At 38.5% G+C, this 26,308-nt stretch overlaps 1 protein-coding gene across 10 annotated transcripts in view; it reads right to left on the bottom strand.

The window, feature by feature from the left end:
- The window catches only part of EBF1 (EBF transcription factor 1), a gene marked incomplete at its 3' end in the record, with an annotated part of 270,160 nt that overhangs the window by 3,999 nt on the left and 239,853 nt on the right, over positions 1–26,308 (bottom strand). For 5 of the 10 annotated variants that reach the window (XM_080353088.1, XM_080353089.1, XM_080353090.1 and 2 more), the window contains 5 exons: positions 25,091–25,179; positions 7,770–7,835; positions 6,981–7,158; positions 5,605–5,784; positions 1,839–2,033 (listed from right to left, as the gene is read on the bottom strand). In XM_080353088.1, the coding sequence (XP_080209214.1) occupies positions 1,839–2,033; positions 5,605–5,784; positions 6,981–7,158; positions 7,770–7,835; positions 25,091–25,179 (708 nt within the window). Of the gene's footprint in view, positions 1–1,402; positions 1,471–1,838; positions 2,034–5,604; positions 5,785–6,980; positions 7,159–7,769; positions 7,836–25,090; positions 25,180–26,308 lie in introns of those variants that run through there. The other 5 variants (XM_080353084.1, XM_080353086.1, XM_080353087.1 and 2 more) reach the window with 3 other exon arrangements.

The raw sequence follows: 26,308 nt of genomic DNA, 5'->3' as shown, positions 1-26,308 counted from the left end.
TTTTCATAACCGATTATGTGAAATCTGGGTATTCCATGTCTTGTCAAAGGAAAACGGTTCCTGAAAAAGCTTTTTCCTGTTATTTGCTTTTTCTCTCCACCAACAACATCAAGTTGGGACAAGGTGAAGAGAAGGAAAAAAAATGAACATTAACAGGTTCAAAAGCTTCTGGCAGTCAACTCTTAGCTCCTTTTCTACTTTTTAATTTGGAGGTGAAACATTTTTAGCTGTTGCCTTTAAAATTTGTAGCATGTCAGCAGTGCCAAATTTTTTAAATGCACAAAAATTAATCTGCTAAACATTAAAGCGCATCTGGTTTTTTTGTTTGTTTGTTTTATTCCTGACACAGCCTGTATTTATATCAAAGTCCTGACCGAAGGTACACAAGTGCTGCTTATAAGTTCCTAGCATTTTCCCAATTTCTGTGTGCATGTGTACATCTGCAATGAGTCCTCCTCTGAATTCACCAGCGTAAAACGCACAGAGGATAATGCTTTCCTTCGGTCACAATAGATCCCAGCTTTTATGAATGAATTCCTTCCACTCTGCCTGCATATAGATTTTTTTGGCTGTTAATGGTGCTATCAGCATTATGCCCGCAAGCCCAGCATTTCTCTTTCCAGAGGCTGTAGAGTGACATGTGGAGTCTATGGAATGATCCTCCCCCCGCCCTGCATATCTCCTTCTGAACGTGGCTTTAAAAATGATGGATTTTCTTCCCTGCTCGATGCTCTTTGGATAATTTGCACAGGCACGTGGAAAGGAAAACAGACCTGAGGTCTGCGGGAAGCACAACGCATACTGCAACGTCTTCCCCACCTCTGGCACAGTTGGAGGCAGCTGGATGCATCTGCTTATGGAAACGCCTCAGTTTAAGCGAGCATGAAAATGACTCTCTCAGCACACTAATGCGTCCTGAGGTAATTACACAGGAAGGTTTAGGCACAGTGTTGTAAAACGGGCTGAACCAAACAATGAAATGGGCAGCGCTGGGCTTTGCAGCATCCTCAGTTTGACAAGCTTTTGTCTGTCACTCCCTCAGCTTGCAGCGACGCTTCAAAACATATTTAGGTGCTAATGCTGGAATACTTTGTAATGAGAGAGGAAGGGATGGAGAAAAGGAGCAGCCCCTTGATACCAACAGTTCAAGAGGCTTCCAAAAAGGCCCTGCACCATTTATGGAGTTAATTGGCACAGAAGTACATTAATCAGTGGAAACTAACGTTTGCCCTGGTATGAGTTAAACTGGAAAAATGCTGCTGTTAGTTTGTAATGTGTCTTCTATTTATGAAAGGCAAAGATTTGTGCCAAGCTCTGTAACGGTCTGTTGCTGTCAGTAGGATTTCTGCACAAGTGTACTATGACAAAGGAAAAAAAGGAAGGGAAGATTGAGTGACGTACTTCAGGAGAAGGCCAGCCCCTGGAGAGACCCTGCAGTGGAGTACTTGCTAGAGTCCACAAAAGACTGGTCTGATAAAGGACGACAAGAGGGAATAAGAGAGGAAAGAAAGAAAAAGGATGGTATTAGTAAGCTGAAATATTACTTGTTTTTTTATCATAACAGTGGGTCTGTGCTTTAAAAGACACAGCCTCTCAATTTAGCAGTATTAGTTGAGTTAGAGATAGGGTGGTTGCCAAACACCTGCACAGTACTAGGTGGGCTGGTGGTGGAGTCCAGTTACTCTTTACAGGAGAAAACTTTAGGACAGAGACCACCAGGGATTCCCCATTGTCTTCTATCCCCTTTGACAACTCAGTGTGGTTTGGAGCCTGGCAAGGCACCGGGAACTGATGGGTTTGAGAGAAGCCATCTATGCTCCGGACTTGGTTTCACCTACCTTGCAGGCTATTGCCATTGGTGCTGGTGCAGGTGGGAGGAGGAGAAGTTTGTGGTCTCACGACAGGCGCAAAAGCACTCTTCTGTTTCACTGCTGAGACCATGTTGGCTGGTGAGAAGGAGAAAATCCCAGAGGAACTGCTACAGTTTGAGGGGAGGCTAGTGGAGGAGGCCATTGTCGGACTTGATGGCACAACTACAGGAAAAAAAAGACCCCCCCAAAAGGCATTTCTTAGTATTAGATAAACAGCAGGCTGCAGAAACAAGATAACTCTGCTTCTTGGATGCACTGGGTCTGATTTGAAATGGCAAAGGCCTTTATTGCGGTTACATTTCTGGTTGTTCAGAAAGTGTGATCAATCGCTACAGGTAACCCACTTGTTTTGTTTTGCACATGTTGAGGAGCAGTAATTCTTGGAGGTCTTAAACATTCCTTTAATTCTCTGTCACTGCAAATCTTTATTCTTACAACAACCCTGTCATGCCATCCTGTTGCAAATTTCTTTTCTAGTGATTGGCATTAGCCACTGCCCTGGTCCAAATAGGTTATGTTTTTGTGTAGGTGGAGAGTGGTTAAAGTATAAATTTGGATCTAGAATTTTTAACCTGGAAAGGTTTGAGGTTTTTAACTGCTGTGGAAAACCAGTGTTTTAATCTGTGCTTTCCTTGTGGTGAGATGGCTCCAGAAAGATCTACGAGGTTTCAGGGAAACTTGCAGAAGGTAGAGAGGTCTCAGTGGTGGCTTAGTCTAGTCAACTTGCTTGTCAAAAGTCAGCAAAAAGGGTTGGGTTTCTTTCCTCTCTCAACCCTGAACGAGGGCTTAAAAAGAGTTATTCTGAAAGCTGTGAATGTATATATATCTATATGTACACACACATATAGATATATATACAAATACAGGGAGGCTATCCAGTGAAGCAACAAGCAAGATGGCCACACTAACAGTTTTTTACTCCTTTGGTCTCCTGGCACTGGTGTTTTCAGTGTCTGTTGCACAAAAAAAAATGTGTGATAGAGTTTGTGTTTTTATCTTCCAGTGGGATAAACCATTAAACCTTTCTCACAATGGCCACCGATGCTTTCTGTGTTACAACTACTAGCACCAAGTCAGTCTCCAGCTTCCCTGTATCCATCAGCTTTGGGACAGTTTCCACTGTGACAACTTCCCGGGAATTCTCAGTGACATGACAAACAGTCATATTTTTCATGTGACCATTTATTTATGCACAGGAATGGAACTGGCATTTAGTATCTCACCCGAGATGGAAAATTTTGAAAATGAAAGGCTGTTTAATAACGGCCAAGACAAATAATTCTCCCAGAGCATCTGTGACCACTGTCTGAATACAGTCAATACAACATTCGCATTCAGAGCCATCGACTGGAATCTCAGCTGGACTAGCTAAGCAATGAAGCCATTCTGGTTTACATCAAGTGAAGATCTGGCTTTAACGACAAGACTGAATCAAATGAAAGTCTTCAGTTTTTCTAAATAAGTGTACACATAATGCTCACCTCTTTTTTTTGAGGGATTGAACTGATTGTCCAAAATGCAAATCCGCCATATAGGAGGTTTGGTTTTCAAATCATATATCCTTAAAGCATTATTTTACTATATAGTGGGATAAATATCTTTGGTTTGTGTATTTGAATTTTAAGTGAATTTGTTCTCATGAAAATAAAGCCAACTACTTTTATATTCAGACAGCGTTGTCAGACCAATAGTAAGATTCTGCACTTTCATTCTTCGCTCTCTTTAGAAACTGCTTATATACATGAGGGTTCTATGAATAATTACATATTAGAGGGTAAAATTCCTATAATCTGGGCTTTGAATTATTATTTTATTTGCATTTATGTAGATAAACATCACCCTATTTAAGTTCTTATTTGAGAATCTGATATCATATTTGTTAACACTGAGGAAATCAATTAATGGAAATTAAATGTTCAAAGTTTCACAGTCTGACAGATACAATCTTAGTCTGAAGTCACTCTGTGTCTGGAAGTACTAGCTAAGGGAGAGCAATCAAAGCACCTAAATTGAATTGCTACTATACAGCAATTAGTTTATTGATTTAATTAAGAATGCCACCTTTTAATTTTCAGGTCATGATTGAAGCATTTTCTGATGCAATGGATTAGGCATTAGCAGAGTGACAGATCTACCAAGAAAACGTCCCAAAATATAGCTAGAACAGACAACCAGGGCTGGGAAGTGAAGTGCTATTCTAAAGAGGACTTCGTTCATAAATATGAAATAATACACTGCTAGAGTATTTTAAATGCATTACTGGCATCTGCTTCCAAAAAGAGATGTCTCATCAATCATGTTATATTATGAATTCAGAGTGCACAGATTCTATGACAGTAAATTCAACTTAATAAGTAAGGTACTTCGTAACGTTACTTGTTACATTATTATTAGAGTAGAAAAATAATAACTGGTTAGCAATCCCCAGATTATAAGTACTAGTTATGTGGCTAAATATTTTCTTCTAAATTTGCAGCAGCTAAGAAGCCTCGGAGGCAATTTTCCAAAATCAGAGTTACTTTCCCTTAGTTCTGAACTCTAGCAATGCAATTCAAAATAATTCATTACTGCTGTTTACACCACCAAACTTAAGATTTGCTCCATAAACCTTGGTATGTTCAGCAGTCTGTTTGTCCTGTCCATGCAAGGGTCTCAGTCCATAAACCTATTTATATGACAACACCTTCTGGTCTGATTCTTCTACCAGCTTTCTGCAGATGTCAGTGGAATCCTTTGTGCTACATGAGTAATGTCAGTGGAGTTGGGCAGGTCCTATTCATTTAATTTTCTCATGTCAATAGGGACTACTGAGCTGTGTGAGTGGTTGCAGAGGCGGTTCATAGGCCTTTATCAATAGAAATGCATTTATATTTAAGCAGGTTACTAGACCTGTGATATCAAAATGCAGAAAGTTAGTCCTACACATAAATATTTCCGTATCTGGGACTGTAGACCATAAGCTCTTTATGCCATGCAATGTATGATTAGTGTGACTTACATGTTCATGGCATTTACTGTACAGACACTAAACCACAAACTCATTGTCACAATTTACTAATACTAAGCTCTCAGTAAAGTCAATATAATACCTATTTCCAAGGCAAATGGCGTGTAAGCAATCAAGATTAGGCCTGATAGCAATTAATAATTTTTATACAGGTTATGAATATATTATTTGCTCAGAGGTCTTGGAAACATCGTCATGCAGCTTATGGAAATGGCAGTCTTATTACAGCAAACTTTTCTGCTCTGCATATCTTCCAGCTGGAATAAACTATTTTTCCTGCAGCAAAGCCCCTCAGCCTCCCTTAATAGCCCCTACAGCAAAAAGTCATGTACTGACAACTGACTTTTGATCCAGTGCAACAGACTTTAAGTCACTTATGTCATCCCTGCTTTCTGCAACATTGAGGACATTTCTTATTTACAGAGTATAAGGTAAGTTATAAAACTATCAGCACAAATCATGAGAGATATCCTAATTTTTAAGCTCCTACGACATAATAATAATAGTAACAATAATAATAATAATAATAAACCAGAGAATAGCATTGCTGGCAACACTGAAGTCTTCAAAGTGCTTCAAAGATCAGTACTTTGAGGAGGAGAGAAAGGACTAAGCTTTGTTTCAAGTGCTCAGAATAGAAACCAACTATTGAGTATCATCACAAAAAAATCACCATCTCCTTCTAATGAAAATGCATAAAATACAGAAGAGCTATATAATACTCACTGGCATAGGGAGAATTGGCAGCAGATCCATTCAGGAAGGTTGGAGAACCGCCTAAATTTGACATTCCAGCATTCCCATAGCCATTCATGCTTGTTGTGACAGAGTTATAATTTGTCTGCTGAGGGGTGGTGCTTGGCACGTAGCCATGAGGTGACACGCTGCTTGAGTTGCGAGTAAAACCTTTTGTAGGGAGGGAACACATTTAGAAATTGGTATTATCCCAAGAACAGTTTTTTACACAAACAGTAACAAGCAAGTAACTCTGTGCTACCAAGCCAGTGGCTTAGTCTGGCCATGGCAGGCATTGGGAGGTCCAGGACCACCACTACCACCATGTAACCCAAATTGTGGACCCTCACTGCCTGGGTCACTGCTGATGGGAGCACAAAAAGGGAGGAGGGAGGCTAAAGCCTCCACAGCTCCGCAAGCAACCCATGCCCTCGAGCAAAGATCACCACTGGGTATCACAGGAACACTCACTCTGAAAGAGCTGCTTGTAGGAAATGGAGTAAACATGACCTACATTTTCAAAGCGAGGAGTACATGCCAACCTAAGCTATGTAAAAGCATGTAATTTTTGTTAACCCTATTCTGACATCTCTCGCATTTACTCCATCTCAGACACTTGCTGCACACTTTAGAAAACGTATGGTATATTTCTCAAAGTAGTGGGATATCCTTAGTCTTTTTGCCCTGGTCTGATCATGATCTTGGTAGAAAATGACTATCAAATTTTTGGCACCAAGTTAAAATTTGAGTCTCTACTTAATTTTTGAAATGATAGTTGGGGAAACTCACTCATATCCAAATATCCAAAAAGGAATATTTGTTTCTAGAAGCACAGAAATACAAAATGCATCTTCATTGCTAAAATTAAAAAAAAAAAAAAAAAGACAGCTTTTCTTCCTACCACCCAGGGAATCCATAAAATATTTTAATCTAAAAATAATTTATATGTTTTTAGTGTAAAGCAGAATAATTTTGTCTGCCCTTCTAGTAAACAGCCTAATTCTAATACTTTTTCATTAAAGTGTGTTTTTAAGTTGGATTAAAAAAATAGAGCTGAGCAAAGGAGAGGGGGAAATGCAAAAGGTTTTTAAAAATAGTGGAATTTAAACACAAATACAAGTGTTATTTTGAGCAGAAGGAAATCTATTTAGATACATGCAGAAGTGCTTTTCCCAAATTGGGGCAAAAGTGACTAAAGAAAAGCCCATCTCATGACTGCGTTGTGTCCTTCAAAGGCTGTGCTTGTATGAGGGATGGTGTCTGTCTAGCCTGTAGATTTGAACCATCACTCTTTCACTGCTCTTCATGATTCCCTGACTTTTATCAGAAAAGGTTCAAAGAGAGAGGAAGACGAGTCTTCTCCTGACCCTGATTGGTGGCTTGTGAGGCTTCGGAAACGTTGACAGCGAGTTGACCGCTAAAGGAATTCACTCCCATCATTCCGGCATGGACTGACGTGTTTGCAAGGGTGGGGAGCTGGTTGTGATTGCGGGGGACACTGTAGAGTGCTTCTGCGATGTCTGCTGCTCTTTTCAGGATTATTTCCTAGAGGATAAGGAGGAAAAAAAAAAAAAAAAAAGAATAAAAGTGTTACCAATGTGACTCTGACAAACCTTTTCTTACACGCTAAAATGAAACATTTCCCTGGGCAAAGGCAAAAACTAGATGCTTTTCTTTCTAGACCAGTTGGCTGACTGATGGATAATGCTTATAAGATCTGCTGCCTTTGTGATAAATCCTGACATCTGCGGTAAGAGAGCTGGAAGTTTCAGTCCCAGCGGCCACACTTCTGTATAACAAGACCAACTGGCAGAATGAGGCTGGAGCTTAGACTTACTCCACCTTAAAGCTGTCTTTAGGGTAAGATTGAATCATCACTGGTGGCAATACATAATGCATATCATTGTCCATATTATATAGTATCTGCTGAAAGTGGGCAAATGCCTCCAGGGTTAATAGCATGTTGCTTTTAGAAGCACTAAATTCACACCCTTTAAAAAAGAAAACAAGCACACTAAACCCCACTGCAGATATGACATTGCCCTCTATATTTATTCTTGTCTCACATTGTAGTATCATGTACCTTTAGCCCCTGATCTATCTATACATCTAAGAAATAGCCATATTTTAGAATTGCTGAAGTAGAATGCATTTACCTGGTTATTATGTGGCATACCATAGAGTGCTTCTACTAAATCAGCAGCCCTCTTAAGTATTACTTCCTGTCAATATAAAAACAGATGCATTGCTCTGAGTTCAATAAACTCCTTGTGGGGAGAAAAACAAATATTAGAATCTTTTTATACTCTTCTATTAGTTGCAGTGTGGTTTGTGTGGGTTTTTTTTTTTCTTCCCACCAGGTACACCTTAATTGTAACAACTATCAGCAACCACCGAATGGTGTTAAATCACTAGTTCATCCTATTCGCACACACGCTTAATCAAGTCAAAAGGTGAGAATCATTGGTGCTGCAAAATAAAATACATCACTCAATTGTCTCTACCATCTGCACTATAAACCACTCATCGGTTTATTGCAGAATACAATCCTGAGGTCATTTACTAGATTACTGCAATCAATGTCATTCAGAGCATGTTATGAATCCCTTCAATGTGTTTATTTTATTCTTAATTGCATACTGCAGGAATTGTGACCTTACCCAGCAGGCCACGTTCAAAAGATATCCAGTCAGTCCTGTGCTACTGGTAATGTAACCTTTCAACTCCTTTGGTTTGTATCTGATATGATGGGTCAGGGCAGGATCCATGTACATAAAATGCTGCACAAGAGGAGAACACGTGCAGTACGAGAGAATGGCCCAGTACGTGCAGTGTTTCCTGGAAAATTCCTGCATGGACAGCAGAATTTAAAACAGTCTGGGATTTAGTTCTCCATTTGGGGCATATTTTCCCCTCCATTTTCCTATTTGTTCCTTTTCTCTTTATATTTCTTCGAGTATTTTAAACTGGCATGCAAGTAATAATATTTCCTATGTTCTTACATTTTACAGTTTGGAAAAAATCTCTATGAACAATACTGATAGAAAATGTAAAAATGCATTGCAGAGTTAAACCAGAACACATTTTTTTTTCTTATTCTTTCAAAGCATGTAGCAGATTCCCAATTGCCTGATCAAAACCAGTCAAGACTGTCCTTTGATTAAAACAATATATTTTTGTAATTCCCAGCCCCTAAGCATTGCTGTAATATACTAACATGATGCTATTCACCACGGTATGTTTCTGCAGGTAGCTTACAAAAATAGAACCAGTTCTAAGGTTTGTACAGTTTTCTACAAAGTTAAACTTTCTAACTTAAAATATTTTACACAATAGCCATATTTTATACCAAAAAGAAACAGTAATGCTCAATTTTCATATACTGTAGACTCTGATCAGAAAATAGAGATATAATTGCGTTCATTTTGCTGTCATCATAACCTCTTCAAAATCCTTGAACAACTCTTCAAATGACAAGCTTTTAGATGCATATTAGCATTTTTTTCAATTTTAAATTCTCTATAATATAAGATAAAATAGTTGTCATACTGCAGTAACTACTTATGACATATATAATGTCCTAAATTCAAAAATGAGATGGAGGATTTTTGTACTCCCAGTAAACATTTAGGCTTGCCTTCTGCTGCACGCACCCTCTCTCAGAATACACATTTAAATTATTTTCCACATATGAAGTGAGAGGTAATATATAATTAATGGATTTTTATATCACTACATCAGAAACAGATTCTGAGGAGTTAAGTCACTACAGCCTTTTTTTTCTTTTTGTTATGGTTGTCTCATGGTTGTTGTTTATTTTATTGCATTTTTTATGTGTGTGTGTAGCTTGACCACAACATCCAGCAGTATAATTACGGACAGACAGACTACAAACAACATCCAGGTAAAATCAATCAATGTTGCTTTACCAGAATCATCAGAGCACTGAGTTGCCCTTTTTACCTCATACTGAAGATACGAACAGAGATGTTACTGAAAAATGTTATCTTTTTCAATTCATGATTTTAGGTGGAAAATTACTACACAGGTGTTTGACTTTGCAAAGCAGGATTTATTTCACTTCAGGAGAAATTGTTTGCACTATATATTTCACTGATGGAAAATTATAATGTAATACAGAGCCCACAAACTGCTTTGGAATATTGTTAACCTAAGCTGTCATTATGCCCAATTACTAAAAATAGAAGAAAGTTTAAATAGTCATTTTGTCTCAACCTGACTAATCATAGTTATTTATGTAATGCTGAGCCAAAAATCTTAGAATGCATCTAAAAAGAGATTGAAGACCATGTTAAAAAATGAGGTAATTACATGGAATCTTACAGCCGCTCTACCTAATATCAAATATATTCCAGTTCTTAAACAGTGAAAGTCCTTTGATGACATCATATCATATTGCATGTAAATAAAACTAATTTTCCTGATTGAAATATACTTGACAAGTAGCATTCAATTTTCCTAGCTAGTCAATGGTTATGTTTTTTTAACAGTTTCAGAATCTGTAAATTTTAGTTTCATACTTTCTCTAACAATATTTTCACACAATAAAAGCATTTCTTGTTTATGATATTTTCAGATCATACAAAGTAGATGTTACACAAAAACTCCTGTGTCAAATAGTGGTATCTTCTATTCCAGAGGTAGCGGTAGTTGTTATATACACAAACTAGCTATAGAAATACACAATAAAGTGCTACTACAGACATGCTTGACTTAGTAACTTCTTGTTTTCTGAACGCATCTTAAACCCTTTCCAGCTCTGCTTAAATTACCATAGAAGCTACTGTTACGACTCCACATACAAAGGAGCCCCAAAAGTCCTCTATAAGTTAGAGCAACAGACCTTGCAAGGTGCTTGGATTGCGGTGACCAGAAAATTGTTCTCACCTCCATGTCATTACGCTCCCAGTGAAGCAGCCCCCGAGCATGTTTGTGTTCGGGATCTAATATATTGCCTTTCAATCAGAGCCGAGAGCCACTGAACACACAGACGGAACATGACGAGCAGGTCAGGAAAGCAATAAAGATTTTACAGAGCTGTCCAAGGTGCTAAATTTACTCAATAATGGGTTTGGCACCATAGTGTTAACCTCTCATTTACTACCAGTTTGAGGGACTAAATTGAAGTAGCTGACTTCATTTACCTTGAAATGTATATTTTATGGCATTATGTAAGTAGATTGAAAGGGCACTGCAGTTTTAACAATTTAAAGGCTAGAGCATGTTTAAGATGAAGCTCAGATATTTATTGTGTATTGCACTTAAACTATATTATGTATTAAAATGCATTGATTAAATTTGTAAAAGGTATTATAAAAAAGGACAGCTAATATAAAAGATCTATGTCTTTTAAAATCCAATTGATACTTCATGTTACCACCGCAATGGTGATAGATAAACAGATAGGTGGACAGAGCAGCAGACAGACATATCAGAAAGTGAGTGAAACTCACATTCTATAAAAAGAAAGCTCTGCAGAAGCTCAAGGTCTGTTACGCCAGATATTCTTTTGTTCACAGAAATTTTTCTTTGCCTTCATCTCAGAAACCTAGATTTTCATAGCATTAAGTGGGCACCATGTAAGGTCCTTCCAATTGAATATGCAAGTGGAAATATTTCCTGAGAGAGACAGAGTTTGACTAAAGCTAATATCTAATTTATGGGGGAATTTGTCAAGAAAGATCCACAGTTCTATTAATACTAAAAGTCTGACAGCTTTTGGTTTAGAATAAAGGACTTTGCAGCATTTACTTAGAGCTAAAATGAGGGTCTTCTTGTCTTGCATTTGATTTCAAATGAGCGTCGTCTTATTTCTATAAAAACAACGATTTAACAAATATTGAAAAGATTACTTTAGTGATTAAATATGATGCATCAGAACTGTGCCCTTCATGCAGCTACACACCACAGATCCAGAGTCCATTTTTATTCCAAACTGAAGCTGATTTTCTACTGAGGGATTTTTACTTCTTTAAAATAATTGTATGCCTGTTTCAAAAATTAATCAAATTTTCCTTCTGAAAATACTAAGGAGTATTTACATAAGCAAAAGAGGAGGCTGGGTAGGGAAGTCTGCTGCAACTTCACATATTCCAAAATTACTGAAGGAAAGATTGTATAAATCATACCAGAATGACTGTGCTTTTGAAGCACAAAGACTGAAATTCAGACTGAATCCACTTCTGACAGAATGTACCTTGAACCAACGTTACAGCAACTTTGCATGTTTTATTTGTGGCATGCATTCGCTTAGAGGGAATTCATGAAGATTATGAAATTTGCATTTCAAGTTCTATCATGATGAAAACATTTTGTGTCAAGCTTTATCGTGATAAACACATTTTGTGTCACCTCCTAAAAAGATGGAATATTTCTTCTGTTGACAGCTGCTTACTTTCTATTCAGTAACTAGTGAAAAAAGCCATCCTGTGTCCCAAAAGGGTTGTGAGTCTAGTCAGATAAAGGGTATCTAGAGTTACACTGAGTTATTCAGCTTAAGTAACTAAATTAGATAATGTTCAAGGTACTTGTGAAATCTAAATGAGTTTTGTCAAGAAGAAGCTGACCACAATATATAATACTCAGCAGCCACACACTGTATTATTGAGACCACCAAAGGATTTATGTACTTGTGGAGGGCGTGGGGGGGAAGCTGTTCTAGCATACTCTGAGGCATTTATCTTATGTCTTGTCTAGATATCATATCACCTTCTAATGCTCTTTAGCATTGTAATACAAGAGAGAGCCCATTCATCTTCTGAGAGGGTACTTAGGGATGATGATGTCATTCATACTTCCATGACTCTTATGTCTGACCTCCTGCCTCTGCCTTCTAACTTCCTACTCTCATGGCTACTTGCAAGAAAAAAAACTCTTCTGCAGAGTCAAAATGGTGAACACCAGCCTCCAGTTCCCTTCTTCACCTTGGAAAGGTCACATTCTGAAATTTCAAGTCAAAATGGCAACAATCTGTTCTCAAACTTTTGCTTTGTTTTTCAGTGGGTGAAATTGTAAACGTGCTAGTTAAGGATATGTGTTAGAACTAAGTTTTAAACTTAGACTTTGTGTACACATTTTGAAACATAAAGATAAAATTTCGATCACTACTTTCAAGTGTAAAGGCAAACCCAACATTTTGGTAGAGAGTCATTTAGAAGGACGCCACAGATGTGAAATGCTATCTAGCTTGGTATACAAGAGTTTCAGCCTGTCCAGAACCTCTCATCTCCACATCGACACTGAGCATTGTATTATTGTATCATTTTCAGCAATTATAATTTTATAAAGACTCATAAAAGCCATTCAAAATGTAAAGACCCTTCATTTACTGTAAAACTGAGGGAACTACGCCAGCCTAATGGAAAGTATAAAATAACAGGGCCATTTCACTAAAAAGATATTTGTACTCGCATAAAGATGGAAACTTCTTCAGCAAACAAACAACTGAATTGTTTCCATATATTATAATTGAATCATACTGAAGAAGTAAACACCATACAGATATTACAAAGACAAGAAGGCAAAATCAGAAAGACAACACACTTCACTTGAGGGGTAAAAAAAGAGAAGCTTCTGCTTTCCACTGCCTGTAGAATGGAAATGCACTGAATTCCTGTCACTGCATTTCAGTGGCAATTTCCAGAAAATAAGTCTACAGTGGGAGCTAGAACTTCAGCCTTTCCAAGCCATTTTAGTCTTATCAGCCTCCACCCAAACTGAAAATCACATCCTAAATCTACAGCACTAAAAACAGTCATGCATGACCTTACCACCTGCTCCACAGTGAGCCAACCTTATAAATAAAATATAGAAAGCCTATATGAGGCAGCAGAAAGAACAAACACTGAAGTGCAAATGCAAGCAGGCATCTAGCCATAAACATTGAGAATCGATTATTAAAACACCTCTTAACCACAAAGGTGATAAATGCGTAACGATAGGGATAACACACCCTGTTCAAGCAGTCTCCATTGCAAACACTGCTGACAAAAAGAAGGAACAAAATTATGATGATCACCTGTAAGTCTGTCCTTGTAAGTCTTCTATCTTACCCCTATTATCCTCCTGTTAATATAGTGTAAAAAAAGGTATCAGCCCCCTTTTTTTAATCCACACCTTTCATGTTCCTGGTTTTGATTTTCATAAATAATGGGCACATAACAATGGTAACAGAATTAGTAGCTGGCACAGATGTGCACTTCAGCTAGGTACACTGTAGCATGGAATAAGCTAGCATTAATATAGTTGCATTGGAATAACTCTTTGAATCAACTGACATTTGAGAATTTGGATGCTCCCACCATATTCCATCAACTGAAGCATCTGGCAAGTAAACTGGATGGTTTTGTTGCTGAAAAAGGTCTAGAGTTCTCTGCTAATGTTAGGTCCCTAAGTCAAAGGGAGAAGGGCAAATATGTGAAAGCAGATATGTAGAAGTAAAATCACATGGCCAGTGCTTAAATCACCTCTTTTAGGGACTTTATTCAACAGTGATTACATGACTCATGTCTGTGTCCCTCAGACAGCTGTAGAAATTTGATTTTCCTAAATATGTTTAGAGTATGTCTTGCCCCAGACCACTAAGTTTACCAGAAAAAGGACATATATAGCTACCTGCAGGAATCCTTCAGAGTTATCAACTTTTAACTCATGAGGTCAATCTACCTTCCATGCACACAGCGTAGAGCTGGTAGTTATTACTACATTGTACTCTTGTATCTATTTCCATCCTACAAGACATTGACCAGTTGTGAGTCGTATTTGGGACTCACTGTCATTAACACGTTGACGCTATGGTAATTCACTGGCACCTTCTACAGCATTTCCCACAGGTTATCTTCCAAGCTCAGACTGTGAGGATCTAAAGACAGATCCCTTCAGATTGAAACATAGCAAGATGACAAAAGGAAACACATTTTCCTGCTGTACAAAAGGCTGCAGTATTTATCCCACCATGTAAAGACTAGTTCTTCTGTACATACTTTTCCTTAGTTCTGCAACCCCATCTTTCCTACTATGATCACTTTGTCGGATCCAGTAAATCATTAGAAGACAAAATAAATGAGATATACAAACTAGATCATGAACGGATAAGTCCACATAAACACAAAATTTATCTAAGTACGCCAACAAACTATTTTCTGTAAAAAACAAGTGTTCGCCTATATGCAATTAAAGACCTGCCCACATTTTCTGTTAACGAAGGGAGGAAAAAAAACAGCAAAACAAAACAAGAAAAAAAAACAAAACAGTATATCATTAAGATCTGTGAAACTGTCACTTTTCTGGATTGTACGCTTCAGGTAGGAAGTGTGAGGTACTTAGAAACTGAGAGTTCAGGTTACTTTTAATAGCAGGAGGAAAACTGAAAAATAAGACGTATTGAAATTCTGACCTACAATGATATTCCACTCTGTTCTGTGGAGAGTGAGTGCATAAAAATGTTGAAATAGAGACTGGAATAACGTTGGTAGGTTTTAGTATTACAGTTAAAACACTGCTCAGTCATAACCCCTACAAATGACTACTTTCACTTACATTTTATCATCAGTATAATTAAAAGAAGTCTCTTGAAAGGGGCACTCTCATTACAACGAAGGACCACTTCAGACCCAATTGAAATGAAAAGACAGACCATAGATTAGGTGTTGATACCAAGTGGTAATTTCTAGGGAAGCATAAAATGCCAAATGTGTAACAATTATATTTTATAACTATGTGTTCAAAGGATTTACAGTATTTTATTGTACAAAGAGACTTTGGTTCAGAAAGAGCACTTCAATGAAATGCCTTCTTGCATACATTCTAAAATTTTTTCAACTTTCTTATCAGAAAAAGATACTTTAATTTATGGCCTTAAAAAATCAGCTGAAGTTATTCAAAGCAAGTATAAATGTTGAATAACCATGTATTTAACAAATTAAATGTATCCAACATTTTACAGAGATAACAGTGTCTTTCTGTGTATACCTACACAATGTAAAAGCAGGTACACTATTTTACACAATCTAGGGCTCCTTTCTCTGTTGTGAGTGAAAAGATATATAGTACTATTAGTAAAGACACTTAGATCACCCTAAAGAAGAAAATTAACACACAGAAAAGCCAAAATTTCTGTATCTTAGATCTCCCAGAGTATATGAACAAAAAATTGTTACATATCTGTGGCATTGCTTAAAAAAATTACTTCTGTGTTTTGTTTTGATTCTCCTCTCAGCAAGCATATCATTTATCATCTATAGTCACAAATACATTCCAAAACATTATTTAAAATAAATCCAAAATGCATATCTGTGTTTATACAAGTAGCATGAGATTGTATGCTATTGTACTTAGAGGACATTTCAGTCCAGTTGAGTTATATCAACATAAGCTACATGATTGACTTTTACAACAGAAAGAAAAGGTTGTACTCAAACAACTGTTATTGCCTCAATGGAAAAAAGAAAATCAATGAAAGTAAAATGAACAAGAGACTTTGTCTGAGTTGCAGTTAATACTACTGAAGAGCTATGGATATTAAAAGGTCAACAAATAAATTAGTCCAAGTGTTATGAAATGAATGATTTGGCTTATAATTGTATTGAGTGCAAATTGTTCACTGCCTATTAGACCAGGTAATTTTTAACCATGGTGCCTCAATTACTGTTCCATAAGCAATAATATAGTTGTAAGAGCCACTGGTTCGATCGAGTGACCTGTGAGACGCACCAGGACAGCTGACTTCGCTATGATGGATCACTGAGCCTGATCTCCAAATGGTGCCAAAACTTCTCTTTCTGTGAGGAGATCTCATAAAAGAAACATTACTGCTTGATTCATTTGACCAAAATGTTTGAGTTTTCAAGTGTCAGCAGTAGAGTACAGATTGTGAAGCTCTGTATTTCTTAGAAGAATTACAACAACATTGCTTCCAGCACTCTCTGCTAAATGGCATCATGATGGTTAGGAGGATGCTTTTTCTGCTACTCAATTGGACTGTGTTGTGAGAAATATACAGCAATCATATTTTACATCACCACGTAAACCACCGCGTAACACCTAAAACTAGGCTAGAAATGGAAACTGTAGGTGAGATTATAGACATTACTTCACACTCCTGCAATGCCCTGCGTTCAAAGATCTCAAAGCGCCACTTTAATGGGAACAAATTAAACTCCACAACACACTTTCTAGGAAAATATTCTCTCTTTTCCACCTTCATCAGAGACAGCCCCAAAGTGTAGCTGTTTGGCTGAAGTCACAATGGTCCATGGTTACAACCAAGACCAGTTTTGTAGGGTGAGATCATATCTTTTATTAGACCCACTGATAGAGGTGGGAGGCGGCACAGCCAGCACGCAGGAAGCAAGGCTTGTGCACCCTAAACCTTGTCTTTTTTTTTCCTAGTTATATCAGTTAGTCTAATATAAGATATTACCACTCCTTGCAAACCCTGATAGCCTTAAACAGGGAAAATAAATTCATCTGATATTGCTTTCGTGCTCTGAAGTAACATATATGGCACTTCATGAGGAGGAAAGGCAGCAGCTGTGTTTCCCCATTTCTCCTAAGGGCACAGTGTTCCCTGTAAGCCAGGACTCAAAATTCGGCAATAAAAGTCTCACCACACTTCCCACAGCACTGGGCGTTAAAGGACTATAGCTGTATAGTAACTATGTATATCTGTTCTCTGCCCCTATATAAAATAAGCTGAAGATGTAAATGCAAATCCTGAATTATCAAATAATCTGTGCAGAAGAAACTGCAATAACAAAAGCCTAATTAGAATAGATTGTATCACATACAACCAAATCCTGTTTATATTGTCACTCCGCTATATTTTTGATAAATCACTACATTCAAACAGTCCATTGGGAGGGTGATTTTCCATTTCATCTCTCCATTGAGCAAAGAAGTGCCATGTGACTGGAGTCTGAATTTCAATTTCACCAGCATACAGTTGAACTGAATATTATTTGGCACAATACAGTATACAACTGAGCCACTAAATGGCTGATTTACTAAATTATTATTAGATGAGCTCTTGCTGTTCCAAGTGAAAGTGCAGTCACTGTCTCTCTTCATGGTGTGTTCAAATTGTTCTGTGTTTAAATATTCAGCATGAGGCTAATGTGAACTGATGAACTGAGACTACAAACATTCACTTCCAATACAGACAGAGAGACAGAGATGCAACATATCATGTGGCCTGCGGAGGTGAAAATGATTTATATTTAAGGATGCTGCTGCCTACTTCCATTACTATAAGATATTCTTAATTAGCTTTGTGTTTGAATCAGGAGTTTGGAAGTGTAGCTAAAAAGCAGCTCCAAAACTGAACTAGTGATGTGCCTACGGAGGCTTCAGAATCCTGGTCAAGTGGTTCTTGAACCTCGTTATCATATTTTACTACATTTAGTATTTGAGCATCACCTGCAATTCCAGCCTCAGTGTCAGAAATCCTACGAAATGTACAGGACTGACCATATTGTGTAATTCCGTGACTTTTTGAGGCAGGGGAGATGGGCAGAAATGAATTTTATAAAGAAAAAAAAAAGAAAATTAAAAAAAGGAAACAATTTCTTTACTGCCACCTGCTGGAGTTGACAATAACCCTTTGTCATACTGAAAGAACAAGCATCTTCACTTAGAGGACAGTTACGGCAAGCATTTAAAATACTGTGATCCCAGACACTTACAGTAGATTAGAATTTTTTATTGGTGCTGTGTTGCCATAACAACATAAAGACAGCAGATGACTTAAGCTAAGCTTGCAAAGCAAAAGGCTGCTCATCTGGCAGTTAAAATGAATACAGTTCACTTCACAAGTTCCCCATATGGACCCTTAGTGTATGGTAATGAGGATACCATATGGTGGGAGAAAATGCACAGAGAACAATTGTGCTCTGCTGGATGAGTGAAGTGAGGAGGAAGTTATGAGGAAATGCAGGAGAGAGATTTGTGCCTGTGCTCTCTAACTCAAGGGTTTCTTTCAGAGGGGGAGTTCTCTCCCTTCTTAATCTTCTTCTTAATATATACATGCATAGAAATGACAGAGAAACATATTGTACAGTTTGCAACATCATTCATCATAAACTGTCAGCTGTGTTTGTAAATCAGCTTGCTAAGATCTTATAAATTTGTAATTCTTAAGAGGTAAAAGTGCTAAGTTTTTAGACAAAGTGCAGGAAAATTTAAGCACTTCTGACAGGTAAAAACATTAGTGGTAATCATTTTAAAAATGCTTGCATCTTTCTGCCTGCATGTTTAGCTGTAAATAATGCCGCAATGAATAAAAGCTAGAGAAAGGGGAGGGGAAGATGAAATGGAATAAATATCTTTTATTTTATTTCCAAAAGGATAAGAAGTAATAGTCGGTCAGAACCATATACATGCAAGATTCTGCTCTAAATGTACATATGCTATACAGTACGCTGTACTAACCAGACCCTCAACCTGGTAAGACAGCTTGCTAAAGGCTGCAAAGTCAATTTTGTACTACACATGCTTCATAAAAGATGAATATAAATGCATTAGTTAGACACGGTGAGCTAAATTAGAAGGTCAGGCAGGGCTGGAAGGGCTGAAATATCACACAACCAATGACTGTAATTACTCTTTTTTTAAGTCTATTAAGTGGTGTTGTTCTATCAAGGCTCAGGGGTATAGGACATGAAGTACAAGATAAAGTAATGTGTATTTATTACTCCCACGGGATCAATTTACTAGATATTTTCAGCTCCACGGAGCAAAATACACAAATGCAGCCTTTGTTACTTTCTTCAAACTGTGGCTTTTTCCTTCAAAAGCTCTGCTCCTCAAAGGGATTGTGTTTACCTGTTTGGTATCTCCCTGCCGCCCTCAGTTAACTGTTGTATTTAAAATGATAGCAATAAGGATACAGGAACAGAGAAATGCAGGGATCCTTCTTACAGGATGTTCAAACAAGTGGTTCGAGTTGCTCAGATGGAATGTGCAGACTAGAAAATCCAATCCTGGGCACGATTTTTAGCCCAAGGCAAAGCAGAAATCAGGAACGGAGAATGGCACAGAGCTCCTTGTCATCGTGTTAGCCCTGATCTATTAAAAGTTTTGTCATAGATTCTAAATTACACCATCTGCTCTAATCATTTGCTGAGTAAATGCTGACCCACTTATAAAGAAAACTCAGTGAAATGTGTATGCGCACGGTTGACCTTCAGAAAGGAAAGGGCTCCTTGCCAGCCATTTGGATGTGGCTGTGCCCTTCAGCGAGCAACGTGCCTCTGTCTCCCAGCTCTCTCTCTTTTCAGACTCTGCATATTCCCAGACATGCCTCTGACATGCACCACTCCATAAGGGTAATACTGTCATAGTGGCTTCAGGCATCTTGGTCTTCTTCTCTCTCTGAATATTTTCAATAGGACAAATTGACTAAATGTCCAGATTGTTAGGAAATGAAAAAAAGCCAACTCCTAAGGGTTCAATACCAACCTTAACTCTAGTCTCACATTCCTATAAATTTTACAGTACAGCGTAGAAACTGCCAAGCACATCTCATGCCCTCCTTGCTATACAGATGAATCACAGAATCATTTAGGTTGGGAAAGACCTTTAAGATCATCACGTCCAGCCGTTAACCTAGCGCTGAACTCCAATAGCTCCTCTTCACATGCCCTCCCTTCCTGCCCATACTTAGTATAAAAGTTTCCTAATAAACCTCTTGTTACACTGAGTGGAGAGGGAAAAATAGCAAAAAAAGTGTTTTCTTAGTTAGAACTGCCTAACTTAGGTTAAAATATAGTATTTTGAGTTAACAGATGGATATCCATTCTGGAATTTCCATGGGGTCTGTCTGAAGAAGAAAGCCTGCGTTGCCTTGTCTTCATTGCTATTTTAACCTTCACTAGCAAGCCTGGGCCGACCCACCCACGTTTAGAGACAACCTTTATTTGCAATATAAACGATGTCCATGTCACAATGGATAAAGGGCAGATCTGTGGGATTTCATATGGGAACAGACAACTGCTTTTGCCAGCCATTGGTTCCTAATAACCACCTGTCTTTTATTAGTGTCCTAAATGGGAAGGTGGGATATGTCTTCTGGGGGGTCTAATGAGAGACCAGAGAAAAAGAGCTGAAGGGAAGGTGGAGCCTGGTTACGTGTGCTCTCCACTCAGCAGGGAGGCCCCTGTGTGCTACACAGAGAGAAAAAGGCTCCACTTTCATCCACATGAAGAGAAACCAGAAGTAATGGTCCCTTTCAGGAGGGATAAGGGGTCTCCTAGAGAGAGCATTTATGCAACAAACTGGGCGGGAGAGGATGTCAGATCTTAAACATAGAGTGAACAATCTTGTGCTTCATTTAAATACAAGTGATGAGTTGCAAAAGTGGGGAAAATGGCAGATAAATTCTAGGAAATTGCATATAATAAGGAATCATTGTTATTAAATCATTTAAGATGTATGTGTTTCAAATCTAGCTCTCAGAGGAAACTGTTTTACAGCTATAGCTGTGGAGTCTTAACAAAATTGCAGAATTGCAATGTATCTGCCAGGGATTTATTTTAAGGATTGTAGGGTGGTTACATAAATGAACCTCAATAGACTCAACATGTTGTTGTGATCTGAACTTTTTCCTGATTTCCACTGCAGTTACTTATGCAAGAGCTAACAACATGTGTATTTTTGTGCATGTATGCAAACACCTGAAACAGGGAAATTGCACACATGTGTGCAGGCTTGTTCCTGAGCTCCACAGGCAGGCTTTCTACAAACTGTTCCTACAAGACAACGATACAATTTCTTAATATTAGCATTCTGAAATTTCATTTCACTTTTCCCTAGAGATCTCTTCTTTCCTCTTATCTGCCTCCTGTCTGTATAAGAAAGGAAAGGGTATACTGTCCAGTGAAGTCCTGGTACTTGATCTCTCTCCAAGCTTTAGGTGCTAATCCCACCACCTCTGTACTGACTTTCTTTCCTCTTGGTGCACGTGTTTGTATGTACAGATGTGCACATCTGCTAGTGACAAACCTACACTAGCTGCTTTCCCTGACCTGTTCTGTACAAGAAGGGAACAGGACTCCACAACTCAGCTGCCAACATCAGCTCCCACTCCTTTTTCTCCAGAAAATATAAATTGCATTTCTACTTCAAACACACCTCCATATCAGCTCTCAGTCTAGCAGTCTAAAGACACTAATTCCCAGGTGCTCCATTCTCCTCACTATGGGAGGACATTCTCCACTGGGGTTTGGCTACTGAAGCACTGGGAGACATAGAAAAAACTTCACAATCAGGCTTTTTTCTTTGCATACTTCCACCACATGTCTGGAACATTTAAGAAAATTCATCCTAAGCATGAACACGGAGCACTTCTGAAGATACTGGTTCTACACTAGTAGTGATTAAATTTCTCAAACAACCTCAATGGGTTTAGAAATGCCTGTTGACACAGGTTAGTCTGTTAACTCCTCAGCTCTAGAGGGCAGAGCATGTGGAAACACTCACTTGATGGCTTCAACTCTTCTCCTTGACTGCAGGGATAAGTCACATAGCAGAATGTTCTTGTTGGTCCATGGGGAGGATTGCATGCCCTTATGAACACAAACATTATAACCACTTCTGCTTCTTGAAGGATCTCTAATTCTTTAGCAATGTTTCAATGGAATAATGGCCACAAACGCTAGCAGCAATCATAAGTGTGTTTTGTTTTACTTATTTAACGCATAAGTACGAGCTTTTTAATGAACAGAAAGTGATGATGCCCTGGCAGGACAAGGGGGAGAATGGAGGAAAGGGTATTGAAAGCTCTGAGCACTGCTCTCCTCTCTGCCGTCTCACGCTCTGTCTCTCTCATACATTTGCCCTCTCTGCCCGTGGTTCCATTGTGGAAGCCATATGGCTTCCAATTCCCTTCTAAGTAGCCACTGAGAATTGTCTATAGTGGAATATTGCCAAAGCCCTTCCTGGTTTAATGACATGGAGAAGAGCACTGTGCAGTGCTCACCCAGCACAGAGACTCGCTGCGTCCTTGATTATCATCCTGGAGCCAGCAAGTGATGCTGGGAATTGAACCATCAGTGCCTCAAATACAGAAGTCGACATGTGCCAACCCCTGCTGCATTCAGCTCTGTGCACGGCATATTAATGAGCCTTGAACTTGAGGTCCAACCTTCAAGCTTGCACAGAATGAATTGCCCAAAGACAAAAAAAAAAGGAAAGGTCCTCTTCATCCTGTTTCCTTCTAACCTTGTATTGTGATACTAGTTTCTTCACTGAGCTTGTTCAGTCCTTAAGCAGTAACTTTTTCTTTTTAGGCCATCATATCACACTTCTGCATACATAACCACAGTTCCACAATTTCCCTCAATTTAAAGATCTGAAAAACTAGCTTGAAAATACACACAGAACAAACATATTGAGCCAGAAGAGTATACGAGGGGACAGATGACTCTGTACTAACCCTCATTGTCATACCTTACCCATAAATACCTGCTAAATGTTGGGGTCAGGATATGGAGCTAGCTGGAGCTTTCCTGGGCCTGTTTTTTGTCCTGCAACACTATATAGCAGGAATGTGTGATCAGTGTGGTGACAGTCTTGGTCTAAATGGGAAGAAGACAGATGCTCAGCCTGGTGGCAGCATTCCCATACCAGCAAAAATGAGCATTTCTGGGGAGCCCCTCAGTGCCATGGGTGTCAGAAAGGGAGCCTGATATCTGTGAAAGTTGGTAATGCACTACAACCCTCAGCTGCATAACCCAATTTGAAATTGCTCAATCTTATTTTACTTGAATTTCCTCATTTAGAGGAAAGCCACAGCCATCTACAAGTCAGCTGGAACACTGGGTTCAGGGAAATGTTGCAGCATTTCTTTTGGTCTTGCGAATGCCTAGTGCATAATAAAGGCTGGTCTCTTATTTTCTTTGAAACAGTTTTTTATCTGTGTGCATATTTGGCAGCTGACGCACTACACAGATGACAGAGCCCCTACAGAAGGATACTTTCTTTGGAAAGGGTTGCACCTCTGGAGGGAAATTTGACAACTTCCAAAAGCTGTGTCCTGCTGTAAATCTGTCCAAAAGTCAGAGAAAGGGACAGCTTGTAGAGGGTGAACAGAGCCAATGTAAAATGTAACTCTCCAGGACAGCATGTTTCTCTAGTGCTAAGAAGGAAGGACAACACATCATCAACCCTGAAACCACAATCTATAGGCTTCCTAAGCAAAATAAAAGACCTAACAAGCCTGCTAAAAAGTAAAAATAATAATAATTAAAAAGTACATATTGAATTGCATTTCTTTCAAGAAATAAAAATAAGTTGTGGTGTTCACAGGTTCTTCTCACCTTTGAAACACTCTAGAAATTTAACTAACCAAAGCCCACAACAATCCGTGATTAAATCCTACTCACAGCTCAAGGAGCTACGGAAGAAAGGGCACAAGATTTACCCAGTCACAAACGCTATTCTGGATGTGCATTGTTCAAGGGATCTGGCCTGAGGCATCAAAGCCAAATTTGTTCTGTGTCTCAGGTCTGCAAATTCACATCTTCCTTTCTGTAAGTCAAAGGCAGTGTTCATCAAATACACCCACCAAGCCCACTTGACTGCCCAACTAACAGCCATGATGCCAGATCAGATACAACACACGCTGGCAGCTCATCACACACAGTGACTCCAGCTCATGCACTCTGTTGCTCAGTATTCCTGTGGCAAAGAGCAATACTTCTTCAAGAACTCTGCTTCTTCCTCCAGTATATCACAAAACTCACCACAAATTCTTGGCAGAGAGAGTATAGTAAGGCAAGGTAGCAAGAACAGAAGTGAGTGCAGACCCAGACAGCATTTTCACAGTACAAGGCAGAAGTTCTACAAGCCCACATGAACTATTCTGTTTCTTCCTCAGTTTTTACTTGACAGAAATAAACAAAAAAAATTTGCACTAACTTTGATGGGAATGACCATCAAATCATTTCATTAAGCATTGCTCTAAGTATTTCATCAATTCTGAAATAAAGCAGTATATAATAAATTATCTTAAACCAACGCATGGTGCAGCACCTGTGGACACACATTCCCTGAAGATTGAAATCACTTGATTTTATTAATGGCGAAGTTCTCAAAATTATAATGGCAAGTACCACTGTGATACCAAAACTAAGACACATCATTCTATGAATAAGCTTCTCAGGTTCGAAAAGACCAACCAAAAATGTGCTCTTTGTTAAGTATTTCAGAACGCAGAGTAAAATTTGCTTTTAAGAAACACAGGAGCTGTTTGAACTAGGTGTGACTCAGAAAAGTCACAGAAGTCTCATAAGTCTACAATGAAAGTTGCTGATTGGGCTTCACTCGTCATGTCTCTGTTTCAGCTTATCCAGGCTGGGTACCAAACCAGGACCATGACATTAACAGAGTCTTGTACTTCCAGACAAAAACATGCAGTAACCAGCTTTGCCATATTTAATACAACAATAAACTTTATGCTGACCTTTGGCAAGCGTTCAGGGTCACCAGGGTGCCGGGGAATAACCTTCTGTAACCTTTGGAAACCATAGTCAATGGTGGGTTCGTTCAGAGCTGAAACAACAACAAACAAGATGGTGAGGTGAGAAGCGCACAGCAAGTGGGCTCCGGCGCACAGTAGCAATTGGCAACGCGTTGCAAGACCAAGGAAGGATCACAGTAAAATCCCCTTTTACTGAAATCAGCACTGACTGTGAAGTCTCGGTTCAAACGCTGTTTGAGGTTAGTTCTGAGGCTTTGGTTCAAACAGCAATGCAAACCTTCCCACTTGAGTTCCTAAAACAAGGTTGCTGGAAAATTTGAGGATGTTGCGTACATCTTCCAAATAGGAAGCAATTATTATCTCTGAAAGCCATGATGAAATTAATTTGACAAATACTTTGCACCCCATGTTTCATGTTGGGGTTTTTTCCTGCTTTCATATTATGAGGAAGGTCCTTTGTGAATGGAAGACAAAAGAAGTAACTATTAGGGAGCCTCTCCTGTTCCAGATTCTATTATACATTTAATATGTTGCATGTGCAACGATCACACATAATTTTGTTGTGAAGTACAGGCAGAGGCTTTATTTTTTTACTCACCTACAATGACTTTAGCAACCCAGAAAAGGCTCTGATCAGCACTAAGCTTATCAAAAATAACTAATTAATTGTAAAAATAATGATAATAATAATCATCATCATCTATGGTTTTAGTTCATTTTTTCCTTAGTCTTTGTCCAATAAAATGGAGGAGAGAAATGGTGTAAGTGGAACACTTTAATCTTCATGAAAATGCTGGTCTGCCTGCATTAATCAAAGCTCTGATTGTGCCAAGCCTTTAAGCACATGCTTATCTGTAAGCACATACTTAAACGCATTTGCTTTCAGCAAAGCAAATTTGAGCATATTATGTTTTTTATATGATTGCCTGTAATTACAGGGGACTGCATTGAATGACCTTCTAGCTATATTTCCAGTCATATGATCACTTTAAAACTCAGATGTTAGTGAGACTTCAACATGTGCTTAAAATTTCCTAAGTGCTTTGGTGAACTGGAACAACAGTCAAGCATCCTCAAGCATCTCTAAACAACAGCGCATCTTGACTCTCCCATGCCAATAGCAATGATGAAATTTTCCACAGCAATTTGTTTGAGTTAAATGAAAACAAACAAACAAAAAATCCAGTATGGATTTTTATA

This window comes from Nesoenas mayeri (genome assembly GCF_963082525.1).
Source record: "Nesoenas mayeri genome assembly, chromosome: 14".
Lineage (NCBI taxonomy): Eukaryota > Metazoa > Chordata > Aves > Columbiformes > Columbidae > Nesoenas > Nesoenas mayeri.
Note: the sequence above shows the minus strand (reverse complement) of the source record. Positions and strands in the feature narration are given on the sequence as shown.